General features: G+C 38.3%; 1 protein-coding gene across 1 annotated transcript in view; it reads right to left on the bottom strand.

The window, feature by feature from the left end:
- Nucleotides 1-5,922: 5,922 nt before the first annotated feature.
- LOC137269853 (LHFPL tetraspan subfamily member 6 protein-like) overlaps nt 5,923-25,193 on the bottom strand; it is a 60,915-nt gene continuing 41,644 nt past the window's right edge. The window contains exons 2-3 of the mRNA XM_067803696.1: nt 10,463-10,561; nt 5,923-8,954 (exon numbers count right to left, since the gene is read on the bottom strand). Of these exons, the coding sequence (XP_067659797.1) occupies nt 8,827-8,954; nt 10,463-10,561 (227 nt within the window). The 3' untranslated portion in view covers nt 5,923-8,826. The remainder of the gene's footprint in view (nt 8,955-10,462; nt 10,562-25,193) is intronic.

The raw sequence follows: 25,193 nt of genomic DNA, 5'->3' as shown, positions 1-25,193 counted from the left end.
ACTGCAATATTCCAGCTATGAGACAACTGTATGTAAATAATCGAGTCTGGGAAAAACAAGGCAGTGATCAACAGCATGAGCATTATTATTCTACGTTTAGTCACAACCACAACGAAACAAACGCATTAATGGTTGGAAAACCTGAAAAACCTGATTTCTCAGCTTTTTGTGAATTCATAGTGTCCATGCAAGTAGCAAAGGTACTGTAAGTTCCCATGGTCCCTAGTATGGTGATCTACCTTCAGTTGTGGCGATCTATAGCCTGTTTTTATGCAGTAACTGTATTGTCCATATAATATTAGTTTTAACTTTCCAAGCTAGTTTTAATGCTAATTGTGATATACTAGTTGTTTTACTGTCCTTTGTCGACAGGTTAATACACATACATTCCTTTTCAGTGTTAAGTGTTCAATTTCAGTGTTCTCGCCACTATATGGCTGAAATATTGCCCATGTGACGTTAAATACTCAATCATTCACTCACTCATTCACTCACTCACTCGGTGCAGACACAGCAGCCACTTCTGAAGACGGCTTGATTACGACCTTCACTTGTTATACCAGCCACAAAAAGTGACTTTGAACAAGGAAGAGCCTGATACCATCCGAACATGCCTTCCCTGTGTCAACCGCTTTGATTCACTGACAAGTTGTTAACTCTAGGTACATCTGTTAGAGAGTTTCGTTTGTTAGTTCATCCTTCATACAAATGTAGATTCAAGAGGTCTAATCTGAAGGAACACATACACCATTTTGTCTACTTACTGTCTATAACAAAAGACGTTCTTTCATCAGAAACCGTTTAATCATATTTCATTTATTAGATATTCCAGGCATGTGTATGGTATTTCTGAATTATACACGTTACTGGGGTAACACTAGTCACCATCTTTTTTTCAAGAATCAATTTGATACAGACATTTATTAAATATGTAAGGAATGTATTGTGTGAATAATTTCAAAATATGAAATCTGCTTCACCCAGGAAAGAATACGTCAATACATATTGTAAATGTTAAACTGACTAAATCAGGGAGATCAGATCCATATCTTATTTAAATGCTGAATAAAGTATCCCACTCTGGTTCAGTCTTGACCAGTAAGTAATGATGAAGATATTTGTTGTAAATTACTTTTTAAGTGATTTCAGAGTGAGTGAGTGAGTTTACGCCGCTCTCAGCAATATTCCAGCTTTATGGCGGCGGTCTGTAAATAACCGAGTCTGGAGCAGACAATCCAGTGATCAACAGCATGAGCATCGAGCTGCGCAAATGGGAACCGATGACATGTGTCCACCAAGTCAGCGAGCCTGACCACCCGATCCTGTTAGTCGTAACGTTGCTGTTTTACCTGTACGTGGTTGTCTTTCCCAACATGCCCGTAATAGTCGACCAGACATGTGTACAAATGTTCTGTATGGATTGTCAAAACTTGGAGACGTCACCAATAGGTGTCCCATTGTAAACAACGACATGCATGTTTTTGTTAATGCAGATCCGAGATGCTTGCCGAATAACGGTATCGGGTTCACTAACTTCAGATGCTCATGATGTTGATCAAAGGTTTGTATGGCGTAAACCCGTTTCCTTACTTATCGCCGTTGTGATGTCGAAATATTTGCTGAGCGTGGCGTTATACAACAATCGAGAAAACAACAGGTATTCTGTTAAGAATGGAATGTTTTGCAATTGTTTTTTCATCGCCCGTTCGTATCTCGAAATACTTTAAAGATGTAAATATGACAGATAAATACAGACAAACTAGGATAGGTTGAGCACCAACCTGACCACTGAACCGCATTAGCATGCACGAGTGCCGCCAGGTCGTGTTTGCCATTGTGGTATTTCTCTTCGCTTCACCGAAGGGACAAACCATCGGATCTCGGCATAGACTTCACGCGATAGCTTGGTCTCTGGCATTTGTTCTGTTTCCATAGGCACCTACAAAATCTCTAACCAGTGGAATTTGTAGTGACACTCTTTGTCGTCCAGAGCTAGTTTTGCACAAAATCTCTGCTTTTTTGTTGGGGCTGTGGGAGCCGAGGTGGCAGTTCGGGGGCTCCTAGGCCAGGTTATCCAAGACCGCTGTGTACTACTGGCCAGACTGTATCCATGTGTACATGGAATGACTCTTGACTGCCTATAAGATTTTCGATAAAAAATGTAACGTTGCCAAGTCTGTGGCACAACATATGGTGTTGAGTTACCTCCAGCAGACAGAGTGAGTGGACGCGTACGGATCTAGGAAGAGTGGGTAACGGGAGATAACCGCAGTTGTTTTCCATGTTGATTTTAAGAGACTGCTCAGATTGAGAGACTTGAGGATATGTAACTTATTTCATGTCGCTACATCCAGCAACTAATGAATGACTTAACCCAAAACAGCATCAGCTGCTGCAGCAGGTATTTGACATTTACTCGTGCCCTGCAAGGAAAAACCCTTGACTTGTCATCGACAGTGTCAGATTGCTTGAAACAAATTAGCCATTCAGTTGATAATTTCGTTTCTCAAGAGGGCCGAAACGTATTTACCGTGTCATTTTGTCACCATGTTACTTAGACCTTTTTTTCTTGAACAGACATTCATACACACGTGAAAGTACATGCTAGAATTTGTCATGTCAAAAACACCTGTCAAATCAGTTTCAAGAAACCTGAGGAGAGTACGAACGACTTTGTGGCAAGCGAGTGATTGGCAGTCCCGGGGGAGGCTATTCTACTGAAACCAGTATGATGTTTGGAAATGACTGACGCTCGTATGTCAGAAATGTCGTAAAGTTCAGTTCTGAAAAGGGTAAATGCGGCGTCTAATTATTGCAATTTAAAGGATAACACGCATACAGCTCACTTCAAAGTCCCACATATCATTGACTGCGACTCGGCCGTTCAGTATTTTCCTCAGGCGCGTTCAAAATTATTCGTCGTGGCTCCGCGACATGACTTAAACACATCTGAAGTGACGTTTCTCTCTGGTGAACAAAGATCTGATCATGTGCTACTAGAAGCCGGAGTTGGACAAACGCTGTGTTACAACACGTCTGCAGTTGGTTGTACATGATGTATAATCGTTATGATTAGGGCGTTTAGAGGTTGCCACCGGGGACGTAGCTATCATTATAAGAAAAAGATCCAGATTTACTAATGATTTGTTTTATATGTAAAACTTTGTGAAAACCCTCAATACTACCTAAATATAGAGTTTTGCTACTCATCGGTTTACACGAAAATAAAATTGACTTGGTACAAGCTGTTACCGAACACTCACGAACACATGTTGAGATGTTGCAACAGCAACATAGATGAGCATTATTTAAGCGCCATTTGTATTCGAGCATGACGGGTTTGGTTTTATTTTGGTCCATAACAGGCGACAATACCCTACAACACCGAATTGTACTGGCAGCACGTGCTTCATGCAAAATTTCAAAAGATTTGATCGCATGTTCACGTGCTTCGAAGGCTCTAAGCACATGCGGTTATTATGCTGTTGTTTTGCTTTTTGTCTGTTTTGTTGTTTCCTGTTTTCTTTAGCGATAAGTATTGAGGTTTATCAGAATAGTAAAGGTATAAGAAGTACGTCGGCTCCATCTGATTCGAAAGAACATGTCTGTGAAAAAAACGAGAATCTGACTTTTTACAAGTTTGTTTGTAAGTCTCACCAATATCCCAGCCGAGAGACGATGATTCCACAACGGTAAAAAGGTGTATGGGTACCTGATCCGTGTAGTCGACTCGAACGACAAATAGCTGTGCTTTAGATCAGTTCTATGTGATCCTGAGTGGTGTTACCCGTACATGGTGTAGTTGCCTTTGAGTAGTAAGGGAAGGGAGGCAACTCCTGTCTATCATTATATCATTTTATGATCGCTTTCGTTACTTCCTTGGCAGGTCGTTTAATGATGTTTAATGCCGCACTCAGCAATATTCTCGCTGTATATGTGGCGACGGTCTGAAAATAATCGTGTCTGGTCGTATAAGCCAGTGATCAACAGCATGAGCATCGATATACGCGACTGGGATGACATGTGTAAACCATGTCGAGTCTGACCACCTGATGCCGTTAGTCACCTCATACGACAAGCACGGGTTACTGAATACCAAGTCTAACTTTGACTGCCACGGGTATACTTTTGTAGAAAAACTGGAGGAGTCTACATATGGGCATCCTTTTTCTGTGAAACGAATCGTTTCCTAAGTGTTTGGTGGATGCCAATCAACGCCCTGTTCTCGGCCAGACAGCGAATACACGGCGAATGATAAATGTCAGTAATGTAAATGTCAGATAGAGCACGAGATATATCGACATTTATTACCTCCGAGGGCAAATATATCGGGGTTCATATTTTTCATACAATGCCCTAGGGCAAAATATCACTTTGTCATGGTGTCGTGACGTCATGAACAATGCCGTGACGTCATGGTTCTTCTGTTACGTTGCGTTCTACATGCGAAGACGGCGGGTAGCCAGTCCGTGCTTGAAAGTAGATTTGGGTTTATTTTCCTCACTTTTACGACTTATCTAATGATAAGAACTCATATAATATCCTTTATGTATGTATACTAAGTAATGACATAAATCAAGCTGTTTAAAGGCGTGATCAACGGGCAATTTGTCCGTAAGTGTTTTCAGTGTAAATTATGTTCAACATATTTGTTTGGACTACCCAAGCGAACCCTAGAAATTTGTGGAAGTTTTTAACCGCAAGGCCACATCATCACCAATTCTAAACCAGCGATGTTACCACTGACATATTTCTCTATAAACGGTGTATGTGCTCGAACATGTTGCCATGGTGATAGTCGCTCGTGCGTGTGCGTGTGCGTGATCGATGCGTCTTTAAACACTTATCTACAGACATTTTATTTAACTGATTCAATATCTTTGAGTGGTTTTACATTACCGAAGTTCACATTCTCTAGATATTGATTCAATACTGACGTTGTTCCTATTAATTGAAATAATCGATGATTTGGCGCCGTGACCACTTTTTCTCATAATCGAACACAAACGATTTTGGAACTACTGTTCTACTCTTTGAAAATTGTTTCATTGAACATATCTCTGAAATTATCAAGGTCTGAATACTCAATTCATTAACTGAAATGTCATGACTGAAAATTTCTTGAAGTTTCCAGAAACTTGATGATCGTGCTGTATTGGTAATCACTTTAAAGTAGTAAGTTGCATCATGTTATATATATCAGCAATAACAACCTGGGTAGGAAGATCTGAAAAAATAATGCTATCAATTGTGAGATTTCAACCAACTGCCAACACTATTCAATGCATCTACAAATACACTCCACAGTTTCTATCTTTTCTGCAAACTGTTTGAAGATACTTCACGGAAACATATTTAATGACTAGTTCCACCTCATTTCCTGTTTTTCTCTTGGCTTTCCTTTAAACTGGAGTGAAATTTACTTTTTATAAATGACATTATTTTCATCTCAACCGAGTATCCTAATTTTCCTTTGAGTAACCAAATAAATTATACCAGCCTCTCAAGTCAGTTGGGAATTTTGCCATTTTCCATTAATTTTAAGAGTGTAACGTTCAAATGCTAGTGCTTGTTATTTATATTTGATCTCTAATGTGAGAAACGATACGAAAGAGTGCAATCTGACAAGTTCATGCCCTGAAATAGAACCTGTCAATATACTTTAGTGATTTTATCTATCCATTGGTACTAGGCTAAGCATTGACATTTCTGGCTGTATACATGAAAGATCAAATTTATTGAGCATTTATGAAACTTCAAACATTCTTGTACGTGACTGACCCAATAGGAATTGAGTTTTCAATTTAATATTTGCGTAACTTACGGATATACGTGGGCTATCTGCAACTCAGTGTAATTGTCACCTCATGCTTCCTTACCAGCGTCTTGATGGGCGATTCAAGGGAAATAACTCTGACAACCTTGGTGCTTTATGATCAGTTTATTGATGAAGACACAAATTCACAAGTGTGATGATATAGATGTTATACAACAGCACGTTGTTATGGAGACATTAATAGCACGTCGTCGTGGAGACATTACCATGACACAAACATTGACATCAAACACAGCATCAGTTTATATACATGGACTATGGGGAATACTTCGATACTGCAACAGTCAATACTGAACTGAATTGTTTCATTGACAGTGATAGTACTTGGTTAGGAGTGAGTAAGTGATGGTGTTAGACAGAGAAGTGAGTGATGTCCTATAGTTTTGAATGAGAGAGTGAGAGAGTGCTCCAGTGAGGATTTAGTGAATTAGACTGGAGTGAGGAATGAGTGATGCTACCCCAGGGGAGAGCTAATAACAGTACTTCAGACAGGAGTGAGTGAGTGATAGTAATTGGGTGAGGTATGAGTGAAAGAGTCAGTAGTTTTATGCTGTACTCAGCAGTATTACAGCTACTTGTGGGAGAGGTTTGTGAATAAAGGAGTCTGAACCAGACAATCCTGTGATCAATAGCAATAATTTAGAAGGGTTGGTCTGGTGATGAGAAACACAAAAAAATTAAAAAATCTGCCATTTTTGTTGCTATGGGATATCAGTGGTGGATTTGGGATGCTAATCTGTTTAATCCCTTCAAACTCGGTGCAGGCAATCAGTAAACAATGAGGGCCAAATTGGAAATCAAACCCATGAGAACTAGATTCTGCAACCTAAGGGAAACAACTGTTGTTTGACAGAACATGCACCATTTACACAGCTCTATATCAACAAAACTATGACTAACAGTGTGACTGACTGATCTCCCAGGAAACAAGTCACAGCATCTACTCTCCATTGTGATCACCCAATCCATATTGTACACTTAACAACACAGACAAGAGGATGATCCAATCATGAATGTTTTAAATGGATTACCACAAAGCTACAGTCTGATATGAAAATCACAACAATGCTATGATGTTCACAACAATGGTATGATGTTCACAACAATGGTATAGCATTGTCAACAATGCTATAATGTTCACAATAATGGTATGATATTCACAACCTTCCCTATCAGTTTTCACAACAATACAATTACAATTACAATGCACAACAGTGCATTATGAAATTTTGCAAAAATGCTATGATGTTTACAACAATGCTATGATGTTCACAACAATGCTATGATGTTCACAACAAAGGCATGGTATGTCTGCAACAATGCTATGATATTCACAACAGTGTTTGCAACAATGATATGATGTTCACAACAATGGTATGGTATTCACAACGATGCTATGGTATTAACATCAATGTTCACAAAAATGGTATGGTATTCATAACAATGCTATGATATTTCTAGCAATACAATTATCCTCACAACAATGATTACAGTCTGTGAAAGAGACCCCATCACTGTGTAATCTGAAGAAAACCAGTTCTTCACATGAATCACACCAAACTCTGACTAGACTCACACTGTGTTTATATACAAAAGTCCACTTCTGAGACATGAAATTCATGTGTGAACATGCATTCATGTGTTAGGTTGAAGTGCAAAACAAGCCATAGTGTGTAGAAATGATCTTGCTTTGAGGAAACTGGTTTGGTAGTCAAAATGTAAACAAACTGATCTTAAAAAATAAGCTTGGAACGCTTCATTACTTTTGAATTACCTCGCTTAGACCACTATCCTATTCATCATTGGATGCAAAAAGCATTCCTATCTTTATTTCATTAATTTCAACAAAGATCACAATGGTTCATAAATTCATGTTTTTAAGAAACATAAATTATTTTCATACATTCAAATGCTATTTTACATCAGGATATTATGACTAATATGAAACTGAAATACTTCAGCATTAACTAGAAATACTTCATCATCAACTAGAAATACTTCATCATTAACTTGAAATACTTCATCAGCAACTAGAAATACTTCAGCATTAATTAGAAATATGTGTTATTTTCAATTCACAATACACAGAACCAGCCATCTGAAAATACTGTGAGCAATGTTGATTAGAATGTATTCATATGCTGAATTATTTATATGGAACATTATCACTATTTAAACACAATCCGATTCAACTAACATAATTCATGACCAATCCATTAATGTCAAACATTTGTTGAGAATTGAGGTATTTTCTCTGTAAGTACTGGTATGCACAACAAAATCAATTAAATATTCATCATGTTTCCTGAAATCAATCAATGTCAGTATCTTCCCTCATATCCACAGGCAAACTGAAAGTTTTGAGTGTTGTCTCCCTTTGACTATTTTATATATTTCATCACTGAGCTGGAAGATGTCACACAGATGCAGTGATGGATGAGGCATAAGTGATTGACAACATCAATCTAATATTGTAATAAGTGTCATTTCTTGTGCAGTCATCACGCCAAATTTGTCCAGCTATTGTCGAACATGCATGGTGACATGTAGGCTGTGCATGGTATCAATTGTTTAAGTGAATAAATGAAAAAAGATGGTATATTTCACACCTCATGTAGATTGGTCTTCAGATCTTGTGCTACTAGAGAATGTCAGTTCCAAACACAAAAACATTCAGATATTGAGATTCCGCAATTGGTTCATCATCACTAGATGTCAATGTCATGTCTGTTGCATGAAATGTACAATGCTCAAGGCTGACAGGTGGCACATCAACATCTCAGTTGACAGGTGCCAGGCGTTTGATTCTTGGTAACAGCTGATTGTCACGCTGAATTGGTGAAATGTATTACAGTCAGTGACAGATGTCAGTTACACCTTCTGTCATCACGTTATGCCTTCTGTTGTCAGTTACACGTGGTATGTGACCATGTGAGTGTCTTTCTTGCAAAAGTCATCAGGTGTCATCAGGTTACGCCTTCTGTTGTCAGTTACACGTGGTATGTGACCGCGTGAGTGTCTTTCTTGCGATGAGCATGACACGCCATCATGCAACAAATGATAGTCAACCCGGCTCCACATCCCGTCAGGTAGAATGCCCACGATAATGTACAACTCCCTGGAATGCAAGAACACATAAGAATACTCCTGCATCAATTTCATCAAAGTTGAAGCATAATAACTTTGACTTCATAGACTGGCATTCTAAAAGTTGGGTGGATGAAGAATAAGAACTAATTTTTATGAATATACAACTTCTTTGTTCTGTATAGGCAACATTTTGACATAGATGCCACTTACTTGACAACAGCATTGGAATCTATATCAAAATGTCAACTATACAGAATATTGAAGTTGTATATCCGTAAAGATATTCCTCATTCTTCATAATGTATTTGTTTCAGTTTTCCTAAAGCCAAATGGATCCATACCATCAACATCTAATCTCTGGAATCAACAAAATTTACAGATTAAAATAGTTCCTAGAATATCTTCATAAAATATCACAGATAAGAGACTGAAACTGCTGAATCCTAAACCTGCCACATTCTAGACCTTCATTAGCTGTATTGAGAGATGGCATCACTGCATAAAGTCACTCAATTCATGTTTTTGGTAGTCCCACTCTCATTTATACACTTCATAAACTAATTCATATTTTTGTTCTCAACTTCGCATCAACTTCGTCAACATTCAGAACAGACTGTCACACAGACCCTGAAGCCAACGTATCCAAGAAAACACAAGCAAGTCTAGAAAACACGGCAAGACTAGTTTTTTCACAGCTTCAGCGAAGAAAGTGTCAGGGCCCCATTACATTTTACTTTTTTGTTTACTATGTACTTTTTTCTGCAAAATATGTTTATTTCAGAGACAAGTTGTTAGTCTACTTCTATTCCTGATGTTTTCACTGCATTCAGCCCTCACATGGATACAGCGTGTGAAACCCTTTTTCTGGTGTCCCCCGCCATGATAGTGCAGGAATATTGCTAAAAGCAGTGTAAAACTCACTCACTCACTCACTCACTCACTCACTCACTCACTCACTCACTCACTCACTCACTCACTCACTCACTCACTCACTCACTCACTCACTCACTCACAGTACCGCCAAGCTGATGGCAGAAACGCAAGAAATGGACGTCCCATATTATACTCATGTCAGGAATCAAACCCTGGAGGCCCTAGTATCTTTGGCGTGACGAGTCAACACTTTAACAACTAGGCATCACTAAGCATTCACTCGTCATGCCGACCCGGGTCTGATTCACATTTCTGGTGAACTGTGATATTGCGAGACGATTGAACACTTTAACCACTAGGCAACCCTACCACTTGGCGCATGTGGTGGCTTTGTGGTTTTAAAATCACCTCACTTCATCAAGCCCATTTCTGACGCTCTCTGATACGATAATGCTGAAACAGATAAAGCTGGCAAAAAACCTCACTCACCCAAAAATTCTTGGCTGGTAGTGTAGCCTAGTGGTTAAAGAATTCGCTCGTGACATGCCGTCCCGGATTTGATTCACATTTCTGGTGTTCAACACTGTGATATTGCAGGAATATTGCTAAAAGTGGCGTAAAGAAAAACTCACTCGCTGTAAGAGAAAGCAGAAGAAGACTCACCTAGATTATAGTGACCAGACATTCCATTACATGCCTGGTGGACTTCCACATTGTCCCAACCATATGGGTAGATAGCTAGCCCTCCGCCAATCAACAAGCCTGTAACAAGAAGCGGGATGTAACAATGAAGTAACTTAGACTTGGCATTTTCTTTCATAGTCAACATGAAACGTGATATGCTGAGACTCACATAATCCATACCAGGATGTTTTGTACTTAACCCCTGGGCTTAATAATGGAAAATGACCCTCCTCGATCACAAATAAAAAACCCATAATCAAGCCCTGGGCTTAAAGTCAAGAAATGCTTGTAACTAAAGAAAGTGATTCTGAGACATGATAAAATGGAATGAACATTCATATAAACAGAATAATACAAAACAGCTGGACTTCAGACAATCATTCAAGAACTGTCTTAGACCTTAACTTGAATGACTGTCCCCCTTGTTCACATTTACATACCTTACTGTTCCGTTTATGTCCTATGTTGTCCTATTTTATTGTGACAAGGTGTTAGTCCTATGGATTTAGATTGCCTGTATGGGTATTGAGTATCTTACCTCTAGTAGAACTCCATGTAAACATGAAATTTCTACACAGTAACTGCACTACCAACATGCACAACAAACATAACACATACTGAAGTTTGCCATGTGCTTTTGCAAAGGGATGTCACTCTAAACGATAAGGTTTTAAATCTTATTTTAGGCTCATGGATTTACATAACAGGAAAATATCCCATTACTAACCCAAGGAAATAATTATGAGTTGGTTTAGGTATATGAAATACTGCTAGCTGGTCCTGCTTTGCAGGAAGAAAACACTGACATCAATTCTGGAAAAACTACAGTCTAAGTAAACTTATCCTCAGTACTTTTCGTTACACTCCACCACTGAGTCTAACAAAACATTATGGGAGGTGGCGTCAGGTAACCTTTGAGATTGACCAATCAGAAGACAGCTTACCAAATCACGAAAGTGCACATTTGCACATCCCTTGTGAACTTTTTATCTCGAAAACGTTCATTACCGAACGATTCCGAATGCTATTTAGCGTACGAATGCTTCTGGGTGATGCACACGGGGTATGTACTGCAATGACAACGGTGAGTAAACAGTCACTGAAAATAGTGTTTTTGACAATATTCAAGGATGTTTTCTTGCAGAAATATTAGCTAATGGTAACCATGTCAACAGAAATCCCAAAGCGTATATACTGCAGGTCAAATAACTGTGTTATATGCTGATTTTTGTTTGTGGAGAGATTTGTGTCGGTGACCTGAATATTTTGAAAGTACCTCCGATCCCTAAATAGTAGCCGTTGTCTGATTGGTTAAATCTATTTAACCGTCTGGCATTTGATTGGACCATCATTGGTTGCTCAAAGGTTACTTGACGCGACCTTCTACTAGGTTTTGTTAGACTTAGTGGTGGAGTGTAACGAAATACACTGGGGCGAAGTTTACTTAGACTGGGAAAAACTATTGTTCTTAAAATAGTCAAACATGGAAAAAGATGACGGAAAAAGACCCAAAGTAAAGACTAAAATGTATATTGCTGAACATGCACTGGGAAGCTCTTTCTTATCAAAATAATGTGTCTTCATCAATACAGACATTTATCCCATATATTTACCACAGGACTCAATGATGATGATGATGATCATGATGATGATGTTGATGATTGCAGGGAATGACTGAGTGTGGTTTTACACCACTTGCAGCAATATTTCAGCAATACCACAGCGGGGGACACAAGAAATGGGCTTCACATTTTGTACCCATGTGGGGAATCGAACCTGGGTCTGTGGCATGACAAGTAGATACTTTCAACATTGGACTACCCAACACGCCTGATGATAACAATTATTAACTACCAAAAATTTTAATACCTGTAAGTTTAGCAGCATTAATTATTCAGTGCACCTGTGAACAGGAATTCTTGTTTTTAAATACCAGCATCAGTTATCTAGCTGTTTCTAAACAGACAGCCAGGCTTTTAGATAATACATCCATAAAACCAAAACAGCTGATAGTGTTATCAGAGCAGATAACCACAAAATGTAGGAATATCTGGATAATGTATTTCACCTAACACTGATTTATGAGATTTAAACATAAGTATAGAACAGACATACACTTTTACTGAGCACACCAGTTGCTTTCCATGGCAATCTCAACTCATAAGCAATTTTATAACCAGTTCTCTTTCTTTTGACAAAAGGGCTGTGGGGTGGCCTGGTAGTTAAAGCGTTTGCTTGTCATGCTGAAGACCTGAGTTTGATTCCCACATGGGTTGCAATGTGTGAAGCCCATGTCTGGCATTCCCAGCCATGATGTTGCTGGAATATTGCTAAAAGTGGTGTAAGACTAAACTATTTCTATTCCATGTACAGTTAATATATTTAAGGAAAAAGTCCATTTTCACTGACATGATTGATTCCTTGATTTCAAGTCACAAGTATTATAGAATCAGCATTATTTTAAGTGTTTATAAAGCTTTTCATGGAAAAGCATTACTGCAAATTTGTAACATGTAGTCAGTAACCCCGCTAATATCTCACAGGCAACTGTTTCTTTTCATAAATGTTAAAGGCAAAAATGAATTTGAATTATCATTGCTTTAAGATATTTAACCCGCAAATCAAGTCCAAAAAATGTGTAATGGCATCTTGACCTTTTTGTAGGTTCCTGTTGTTAAAGGGTGGCATAGGGCAGCATTTGTGTCATGGCCACTTAATGGGTGACATGGCATTGGTTTTCTTATACAGGTTTCCATCACTAAGTCTAGACAGATATAAATATCCCTGAGCGTGCCTTCCCTGTAGACACCGGTATCAGTGTCATCCTTGAATCCATTGGATTCATCGTCATCACCAGATACACAGACAAACATAAGCTAGGAAGACAAAGTGTTCTACTGAGAGCTGTATCTAGGCGATCCCTGAATCCACTCAATTTAACCTGAGGCATCACCAAATACAAACTCAAGTGAGTTTGTGAGTGTTTATATAGACCTGTGCCTGAATGATTTCTCAATCCACTGTATTTAGTCTAGTCGGTATCTTAATTCTGATCAGCTATCAAACACAGCTTAACCGACTAAATCAAGCATATCTCAAGGGAGATAACTCTGGATGTAACCCCCATCCTGTGCTGGCTGCTAAGTAGTTCACAGAAATGGTGTTACCGATTTTTTTAGAAACAGGCAAAAAGTCAGTCTTGCATTAACATAGCATGCTTTGTCAACTAGTACCTTATCTGAGGGTACACTGGTCACACAAGAGTTCCTTGCACTAAATCCTTCATCACTGGATTGTTTGGTCCAGACTAAATTATTTACAGACTGCTGAAGGCTTTGTCAACTAGTACCTTATCTGAGGGTACACTGGTCACACAAGAGTTCCTGGCACTAAATCCTTCATCACTGGATTGTTTGGTCCAGACTAAATTATTTACAGACTGCTGAAGGCTTTGTCAACTAGTACCTTATCTGAGGGTACACTGGTCACACAAGAGTTCCTGGCACTAAATCCTTCATCACTGGATTGTTTGGTCCAGACTAAATTATTTACAGACTGCTGAAGGCTTTGTCAACTAGTACCTTATCTGAGGGTACACTGGTCACACAAGAGTTCCTGGCACTAAATCCTTCATCACTGGATTGTTTGGTCCAGACTAAATTATTTACAGACTGCTGAAGGCTTTGTCAACTAGTACCTTATCTGAGGGTACACTGGTCACACAAGAGTTCCTTGCACTAAATCCTTCATCACTGGATTGTTTGGTCCAGACTAAATTATTTACAGACTGCTGAAGGCTTTGTCAACTAGTACCTTATCTGAGGGTACACTGGTCACACAAGAGTTCCTTGCACTAAATCCTTCATCACTGGATTGTTTGGTCCAGACTAAATTATTTACAGACTGCTGAAGGCTTTGTCAACTAGTACCTTATCTGAGGGTACACTGGTCACACAAGAGTTCCTTGCACTAAATCCTTCATCACTGGATTGTTTGGTCCAGACTAAATTATTTACAGACTGCTGAAGGCTTTGTCAACTAGTACCTTATCTGAGGGTACACTGGTCACACAAGAGTTCCTGGCACTAAATCCTTCATCACTGGATTGTTTGGTCCAGACTAAATTATTTACAGACTGCTGATGGCTTTGTCAACTAGTACCTTATCTGAGGGTACACTGGTCACACAAGAGTTCCTTGCACTAAATCCTTCATCACTGGATTGTTTGGTCCAGACTAAATTATTTACAGACTGCTGAAGGCTTTGTCAACTAGTACCTTATCTGAGGGTACACTGGTCACACAAGAGTTCCTTGCACTAAATCCTTCATCACTGGATTGTTTGGTCCAGACTAAATTATTTACAGACTGCTGAAGGCTTTGTCAACTAGTACCTTATCTGAGGGTACACTGGTCACACAAGAGTTCCTGGCACTAAATCCTTCATCACTGGATTGTTTGGTCCAGACTAAATTATTTACAGACTGCTGATGGCTTTGTCAACTGCATAAAGTTATTTTACACGTTATGAAGTTGTGTTTTACTTCATAAAGTTTTTGTTCATGAACCAAGACTAAACTTATTGACTATGAATTGATCACTGGTCTCGAGGGGACCATGGGTTGAGGCTCAGGGAACATAAACAAAGTTAATTTTGAAGTGTTTGAAGTTTGGGTATCGGCTCATACACTTCAGCCAATGTGTGAATCAAACAAATCGAATCTTGCATCTTGGTGATTTTTCCCACAGGTACTGTCTTAGTAAAGTAACCGCGATGTAATTCCACTTCTTAATATTTACAGGGATTACACTTAAACGTTTGATATAGCGGACTACACAAGAAAAACAGATTTAGAGATATCTCCCTTCCATTCGTAAAACAACGGTAATTTCCATGCATCATGCAATGTTATTTAAGATAACTACCTTGAAGTACCAAATGAATTGCTATTGGCAGCAGGATGTATTACAATACACCTCCCTTGTACATGGGTAGACTAACAGCTAGTTTCTGAAATTAACATATTTTACGGAAAAAACGTTCATAGTGAAAAAAATATTATAATGAAATGGAGCCCTGAGACTTTCTTCCTCTAGACTTGCCACATTTTCTAGACTTGCGTGGGCTTTCTTGGATATATATACTTCAGGGTCTGTACGACACACTAGTACATGGGGTGCACTGAAAATACTGAAAGTGGGCTCAGCCAATAAAGACATTGATGTTTATGTGAGAGGTCAAATAAATGATGACGCTCAAGAATCTGCAGATGACCATCTGGTGACAGTAACTGTAACCAACACCTCTCCTTTCCCTCATACACCAGTCATACATGACCTGTCATCCACTGTATGACCATGTCAAGTATGACATAGTTGACACAGGCTATTGACATGGGAGAATACCACAGTAAATAGAAGTAAGCAGACCACATGTGTTGGTGAGCTATCAACATTCCTTCTCCTATAACCCTCTACACTGATATTGACCATGTCAATCACATGCACATAGCTGTCACTCAACCCAGACATCAAAGGCTGCCTGTGATTAACATGACAGCCACATGGGACAGGTCACATTCATCATACACAAAGTACCTGTGACTGGCTTCAGTAATTGAATTAGTAGAGTCTGTCAGTCTTTTCACAGACTAAAGACACTGTTTCTTCTGAAGATGAGTCTTGACTCACTGGTAGAGAACTTTTAGTTTGAATATTAACAGAACATTCCATATTACAACTTGTCATAAGAAGTGTCCTGAATAACGTCTGCTGACTGTTAGGCTAATGCTCAGGATTGTAGGAAAAAAATTTTGGAAGAAAGTCCAAGTAAAAAGTACCAGAAAAAAGGTACAAAAGTCCTATTGTAATAAAAATCTATTTTCAGGGCGATTGAAAAGACATATTAAGCATTTAGATGCATCTATGATATCACCTCTGAATATATATAATTTTGGCAGAACGAAACAGTTTCTTTTAATTTGAAAAGGAGCCTAAGTGACCAGGTTCATTCAGAACAAAAATCCGAGGAAAGCCTTCATTTAGGGCTTTAGTATTGCACAAAGGGCTAGGAACAAGAAGAACTAATAGGAGTGAGTGACTGTGAGTCAGAAATTGGAATTTTAGACTTAGAAAAAAGCTCAGTGACCTTGATATGGGGTATGTTTTAAATCCATCCTATAGCCCAAGTAAAAACCTGATTTGTACAGAAGTAAAAACTAAATGTATGGAAGAGTATATTTTAAATTGGAAATATCGGTTAAATCTCGAAGAAGGCCGAAGGGGTTTAAACAAGCTAAGAACATACAGGCTTTTTAAACATGACTTTTACCCTGAACCCTTTGTTACCTGTAATATGCCTAGGTGTTACCGATCAGCTATGGCCAAATTTAGGTGTGGTGTAGCCCCAATAAGAATGGAAACTGGGCGATATGAAAACCTACCTGTTACAGATAGGAAATGTTTCAATTGTGCCGATCGTGTCGAAGACGAGTTTCATGTACTGTTTCACTGTGATGTATATAAGGATATTAGAGAAAAACTTTTCTCGTTTTGCTATTCCCGTGATGAGGACTTTTATGATTTAACAAATACTGCAAAAATGCTGATATGTAAAAGTGCCGATATTTTTTATTATTTTGCCAAAACCTGCTTTTTAATATTACAGAGAAGGAAACGTCTTTTATACTCATAATGTTTTACCAGTTGTATGTTTTTACTACATCTTATATATGCTTATAGGTTTTACGATTTGAAACGACTACTGTCTCTCATAACTCACATTGAGTGGTTCTGTACTTTTACATATGTTTTATATCTGTTGTATATCATGCTGTACAGAAGTGAGACACAAATAAACCATTGTCTGTCTGTCTGTCTGTCTGTGAGCCAGACTACCTGACTGTGGTTGATTTTTTTGTTATTGCTACTTAATTGCACTTTTTGCGTCCTCCAGATCAGCATCAGTCGTCCAGATCAGCATCAACTCTTGTGGAATGTGTGAATTTATGTACATTGCCTGGAGAGACAGCTGACTGATATGAACATGTTGTTTATGTCAGCCAGACTTGATTGATGCCTACAAGACACTGATACATTTCAGTACTGGTTTTGTGTAGCTTTGCTTTGTCTCTGGGGCAAATGCTATCTGCAAGCTTGTATTTCTTTTCTTTGCAACAAAGACAAACATTTGCAGGAATTCTTTTAATCTTTGGTTTATCTGTCAGTACTTCTGCCATTAGAACCTGAATGTGACCTCAGCAAGATTTACACACTAAATCCCATTTTCTGTTGTCTTTTTATATTTTTCATTTCACCAATTTTCAGCCTATTCTTAAAAATAAGTGGAGTAAGTGGGTGACTTTGATGTAAAATTTTAATGTGTTTTCTGACCTTTTTATATCATACAATGCTTCAAAGCAAGAATATTATTTGAACACTGCCCAGTGTCTAACATAGATCAGAAAACCAACAGTCTAACTGACAATGTAAAATGCCAACATATGCATCATTATCACGTTACTCTCAATTACATCTACAGGAATGATGTTATCATGTATGTTAAATATGTCTCCACAACTGAATGCGTCCAGATGGCAAAATATGGACAGGAAAATGAAACCAAACCAAAGAATTAGTGATTAACATTGGTCAGAAAGAATTTGCAGGATTCAATGTATTATTTGGTCAGTCTTTTTCATGCATTTACCATTGAGGAAAACTCCACTGCTTCAGAAATGTATCCATACAGAGTGGTGGTTCCAGAAGAAAACTGGAATCTAATCAACGCTTGCTAGCATTTAATATCAGTCATATGAACTCTGAGAGTTACACATTATGCAGGTATAGGCAGTGAAAGCGTTTTTGGAGATAGATGGTGGAATTGATGTGCAGGTATCAACTATGAAACTCATGAGTAGGTAGCGGCAATGAAACCCATGGCAGATATCAACAATGAAACCCATAAGCAGGTATCAGCAATGAAACTCATGAGCAGCTATCAGCAATGAAATCCATAGGCAGGTAACAGCAATGAAACCCATGAGCAGCTGTCAGCAATGAAACCCATAGGCAGGTAACAGCAATGAAACCAAATAATTGAGCAGCTGTCAGCAATGAAACCCATAGGCAGGTAACAGCAATGAAACCCATGGGCAGCTGCCAGCAATGAAATCCATAGGCAGGTAACAGCAATGAAACCCAATAATGGAGCAGCTGTCAGCAATGAAACCCATAGGCAGGTAACAGCAATGAAACCCATGAGCAGCTGTCAGCAATGAAACCCATAGGCAGGTAACAGCAATGAAACCCAATAATTGAGCAGCTGTCAAAAATGAAACCCATAGGCAGGTAACAGCAATGAAACCCATGGGCAGCTGTCAGCAATGAAACCCATGGGCAGCTATCAGCAATGAAACCCATGGGCAGGTAACAGCAATGAAACCCATGGGCAGCTGTCAGCAATGAAACCCATGGGCAGCTATCAGCAATGAAACCCATGGGCAGGTATTGGCAATGAAACCCATGAGCAGGTATCAGCAATGAAACCCATAAGGAGCTATCAGCAATTTTTTGCAGTATATATAGGGGCATTGATGAGCAGGTATCAACAGTGAAACCCATGGGCAGGTATCAACAATGAAACTCATCATTTAGGTATTGGCAATGAAACCCATGAGCAGGTATCAGCATTGAAACCCATAGGCAGGTAACAGCAGTGAAACCCATGAGTAGGTATCAGCAATGAAACTCATCAGTATTTATCGGCAATGAAATCCATGAGCAGGTATCAGCAATGAAACCCATGAGTGGGTATCAGCAATGAAACCCATGGGCAGGTATCAGCAATGAAACCCATGGGCAGGTATCAGCAATGAAACCCATAAGGAGGTATGGGCAATGAAATCCATGTCAGTGATGATGGTGACGAACTTTAACCAATGATCACAACCAGAAAAAAATGTGAAACTGAATCCTCCAAAAGGTGGTATGTTCAGTAATGAGACTTAAACACTTCCAAGGAATCATATCATAAACATAAAAAATCACTGCAAAATTAGCATTTTAAACTTAATGACTTGACAACAATAGTAATATGAACAAACATGTTAAAAGGTCTTGAAATCTATATGACAGCAGTTAACTGTCAGCTGCCACTCATTCTTCTTTCACCATGACAATATCCATCACATATAACTTACATCTGTCAATCAAATGTTTATGATTTGGGCCAATTTCAATATTATAGTATGTTAACATTTTTTCCTGCAATTTAACCCACTGTATCTATCATGATGACCTTTCATACAAAGTCCATCTGACACTCAATTAGTATGCCAGACAAAATCAAAGGGAAGCAGCAAAGGTCAAAGAGCAAGTGCCAATCAAAGATCACAACAACGCCAACCAGGAAAAAGGTCCTACATTTATCTTACATCTAATCACTAATATCAAGTATCATGTTGCATTTACATTAACGAAATATAATTTCAAAATTGGTTCAGTGATCTTTATGTCATTTTCAAAAATGTCACTTAAAATTGCTTCTAATTTTTCAGTTTCATTTCGGATAACTCCTTTGGTATCAGTATCATGTTCATTTCATTCCATGTGATGTACAGATTCATGATGTGATGTACATTTCATACTCTCTACTTAGAACAATGATTAATAGTGTCATGTTCAACATCAATTTCCTCATAATGTACATAACACAAATCCCCGTAATTTGTTCCAATAGATATTTTTTATGTACATAACACAAATCCCTGTAATCTGTCCAAATACATATTTTTTCACAAACAAAATATGCAAATAAATTTTGAAGTGCATGCGTGGAATGACCATTTTCACACAGCAAAGTCACACTATACACACTAGCAATGTTGGCAATCTAGCATTAAACTGTGTGTACATTTCCCACATACTGTTGCAAATTGCCAGCGTGGTGTTGTTTATTTCATGTGATGTATATTACAGCCTGTACCTGACCCTGAGGTGAAATGAACAATGGCTACACAACCGGAAGCACATGGTCCACATCAGAGCCTGCCTTGGGGACTGGGTAGAGGATGTGTTCAGGGCATGAAATGTACATGTTTATCAGTGAAATCAAGCACCATCATCACAGGGCCAGGAAAACACATGTGAAATAAACATTGGTCATTTACAAGATCACTATGTAAACTCAACTTTCCAGCAAAGGTCAGTAAGATCGCTACACTGATTTGGGGGTGGAGGTGTTTGTTTATGAAGTACTTATCAGCCTGACTTATCACATAAAATGTGTTGTTAGGAAACCATACTTTTGTTGATGTGGAAATGTATGATACTTAGGAACTTACAACAAAATACTGTGACGAGAAGTAGGTTATTTCTTCATCAATAATGCCAATATGGTGTTCACGTACTGTTCACAGAGAATATTGTGGGGTTTTGACATATGATATCATTCAAACATAGTTTAGTCATTTCTGGTTATTGAAGTTTCATGTTTTAATTCACACCAGTACTTCAGTCAGACGTATAGAAATCTGAGCCAGGTCACCTTTCATTTACATAATGTGAAAGATCTGTGTATATTGGATAAGTGCAAGCCAGGTTACTTGTTGTTTAAAGGTTTAAAGGTAAATCAGGAGTTTTATTGAAAGAAATATATTTTCACAATTTCTTGTGAAATTACTTGATGTTGTATCTTAATGCTTATCACTTGTTTATATTTGTCTAATAATGTTTAATGTCATTGATACCAGGAAGTTACCACTTACAATTTTGTACTAAAAACAGTAAAACAATACAATACAGGAGAACTTTTTACTGCATCTATATGCTGCAGGCCTGTGTTTCATATGAGAAAACACTTCTCAAAGCTACATTTCATCATAGTTAATGCCAGACGACAGAGTTGTCTTCGACTGTTTTTCTGGGACAATTCTTTTCTATATATTCTGATTAGGAAACAGTTCATCTATCATGCAAACATCTCCATGATTGGCTCATGGAGAAAAACAAGGAAAGAAAGAAAAAACAAGGAGATCAGATGGTGAGGTCAGGCATTGAGTGAACCCACTAACCTATTCAAGTGTAAGCTGTCATCTTTATTGAGTCAAAAACATCCTAATGAGGGCTGGTGAAAACATTCTAAGCCTACAGAACTTCTAGACTGGTGACACCAACTGATCTTGGGTGTGCTGTTGGACAGTGTTCTTCATCAGCATTTCCAGTCATTTTACTCAAACAGATCAACTAGTTTGAAAGCAACATGTCCTTGAAGCCTGGGATATACATAACTGCTTCAACGTGAGAGATGGAACAATGTGCTGTTATAAAGTTTTTGACACTGGAAGGCATTCAGCCATCAGAAGTGCATGCATGTATGTTGAAGGTGTATGGAGATGATGGTCATTCATACACCACAATTAAGAGATGGGCTGCTTTGTTTTGGTAGAACAAGTCTGGATGGTGAGCCACGGTGTGGACGTCCCTCTACAGCCATTAATGAAGAAACAGTAGAAGCTGTGGAAAAATGTATTCTTGCAGACAGACATGTGACTATCGCTGAAGTTGAATGAGAAACGGGTCTAAGCCATGGATCCATGCAAACTATTATCCATGATAATTTGGGCATGAACAAAGTATCTGCGTCATGAGTCCCAAAGTTTCTCAATGCTGATTTGAAGAAAACAGGAAGTGCAAAGGAAAATCGTGAAGTGGTGGAGCATGATTTTCAAAATTTTAAAAGTAACAGGGGATGAAACACGGATTCATCGTTATGATCCGGAGTCAAAACGTCAATCCATTGAGTGACACCACCCCACTTCTCCTCCACCCAAGAAGTTCAAGTCTTCAAGGTCAGCGTTCTGGGAAGCGAAGGGAATCATCCATGTTGACTACCTGGAGAGTCACAAGACTATCGCTGGTGCCTACTATGCTGATCTACTCCATAGATTGAGAGCATCTATCAAAGAAAAGCACTGTGGTTTGTTGAGGGCTTGAGTTCTGGTTTTACATGACAATGCTTCGTCTCGCACCTCTCGACTGCCAAAGTCTTCAGTACATCAACGTGGCTTTGAAGAACTTCCTCACCCTCCATATTCACCTGACCTGGCCCCAAGTGACTTTCACCTATGTCCAAAATTGAAGGAACATCTTCGTGGAAAACACTCTGCCATTAATGACGAACTCTATTCTGCTGTAAACGAGTGTTTGACAGGACTTCCAGAAGAGTTCTATGCACATGGAATTGAGCAACTGAAACACCAATATAGGAGGTGCATTGCAATCAAGGGTGATTATGTCGAAAAATAAAATACTAAAATCTGACCAAACCATTTGTTGCTTGTGTCAGGCTTTGAACTTTTTGACCAGCCCTCGTATTATGGCGCTGTGAATGTTTGGACAATACTGACTACAATAAAAAATATAAAATATGTTTCCCTTACTATACAAGTCTGCATTGAAATAAAACTTTGATTTTAAATCTGAACAGAGTTAACTCTTTGATTTCACATTTCAGGCCACACTTTGAGCACTAACTTTTGAAATTTTCTTTTTTCAAACCATAGTCTTCAATATAGCATATATTATTATTATTTCATCACTGAACAAGTGTATAAGGACAACTCTTGAAAAACTGGTATGGGTGATATTTACAGATCAAGCATGTGTACTCAGAAGGACACTTTCAGCTATCTATTCTGTATACAGCTTCTCTCCTTGAGATCTATAAACATTCTTCCACTTAAACCAAATCTCCATGACCCAATGCGACCACCACCAACCTGGCTGTGTATTTATAAACACTTCAAAAGGCCACACAAGATGGGGGTAGGTTTCCAGATTAACTTATCAATTCCCCTAAAGAGGGTAATTAAGGACATATTTGGGGTTTGGGTTGGTATTTTCTGCAGTACATGTAAAATACTTTTGGGGAACTTACAACAAAAGGCTCTCTGTGATCAATAATGTCAATATTTATGTTCATGTTCAATTGATTACTTATTTCTTGTTATTGACGATTCATGTTTTACATCACCATATGTTGGGAAGATCAGTTTTTAATCAAGTCTGTTCCAGGTTGACTGCTTTTATTCATGTCATGACAAAGATCTGAGCATAATGGCAAACTGCAAGCCATGACATCACTAATGTTGTCACTAACCAGTTTTTACTTGACAGATATCAACATTGATAGTTTGTTCGGGAATAGTTATATGTAAAAGTTTATATGTAAAAACATGTATTAACAAAATCTTAACAAAAAAACAGACAGTCAAAGAGTTGCATTTTGCATTTTAATCACAAAATCTAACATTTTTAACAATATTTGGCCAGTATTAAATATGTTCGGGCTTATGCTTTAACTTCCTACTGTTGAAATAAAGACCTTATTATCTGCTTAAAATTGATAATTGAAATGATGAGGCGAACAGCTTTCAATATAATGAAAGGAAACAATTGCTCTGTACATTGAAAACTCAGTTCTACACGATGCTGTCGGAGTTTGACAAACTGGTTTCAATCACTCCAAGGGATATAACTAACTATCATGGTGTTTGCTTAAAATAATGTTCGCCTAGTAGAGGGCACAAGAGTCGATTTAATGCAAGGTTGCATTGATTCATCCAAACTTTATAATTCAATATTGTAAACTAAATACATAATTTATTTGGGAATAAATCTTCCCTGAGGGATGATAGGATTATTTTGAGAAATGCACAATTTATTTTCAGAAAAGTGTGGTATGAGACACAGAAATGAAAACTATCTGCAAGCGTACAACTGCACTTCAAACATTGCTTTCAAATACATTTTTTTCTACAAAAACAAAACCATAACTGATCATGTTTTAAATGTGAATTTTCAAAAAAAGAAAGTCCTCAAACAAGTCTCATTAATTTGTTCTGTTAGATCTACTTTATTATTTGGGAAGTATGTGAGTTTTTAACTCCGCAACGGACTGTTAGATTTTCAAGTCAACTCTAATCAGGTAGAGGGGACTTGCAAATCCACTTATCGTATTTCAAGTGAGTCAGATTCAATGATGTTCTGCTTCATTGACAGGGGTTCTGGCAACAGAGCCACTTCCCTGGGCTAACTAAATTAAACTGATAATGTTAACTGGTTTATTCACTTAACCTCCAGTGCAAAGTTGCAACATGCAAAAATGCAGACATTTAATCAGCTTGCTTACTTTTCTCATCAATCTCAGATACAATGTGATCTATTAGATTTTTTTAGGAATTTTAATCAAATAGACTTTTTCTGAAGAATACTAACTGAATTATCTATCATTTTTTCTCTCTTGAAATGGAGTTGGTTGAATTCAGTTAAAACAATGCCCCAGAATCCATTTCCTCAGAGTGTGTTGCTCCATTATCAGAACTCCAGAGTCTGTTGCCTACACTCTGTTGTCATACACCACAGTCAATTACTGTACAGTTTTTTGCCCAACAGTCCATTACCCCACACTTCAGTTACCTCAGTCTATTGCCCAACAGTCCATAGCCACACAGTCCATTGCCCCATAGTCCGATGCCGAATAGTTCATAACCACACAGTCCATAGCCACACAGTCCATTGCCCCATAGTCCGATGCCGAATAGTTCATAACCACACAGTCCATAGCCACACAGTCCATTGCCCCATAGTCCAATGCCGAATAGTTCATAACCACACAGTCCATAGCCACATAGTCCATTGCCCCACAGTCC

The sequence above is a fragment of the Haliotis asinina genome, unplaced genomic scaffold (assembly GCF_037392515.1).
Source record: "Haliotis asinina isolate JCU_RB_2024 unplaced genomic scaffold, JCU_Hal_asi_v2 scaffold_17, whole genome shotgun sequence".
Taxonomy (NCBI): Eukaryota; Metazoa; Mollusca; class Gastropoda; order Lepetellida; family Haliotidae; genus Haliotis; species Haliotis asinina.
The sequence above is the reverse complement of the archived record's forward strand: the minus strand, read 5'-3'. Positions and strand labels throughout refer to the sequence as shown.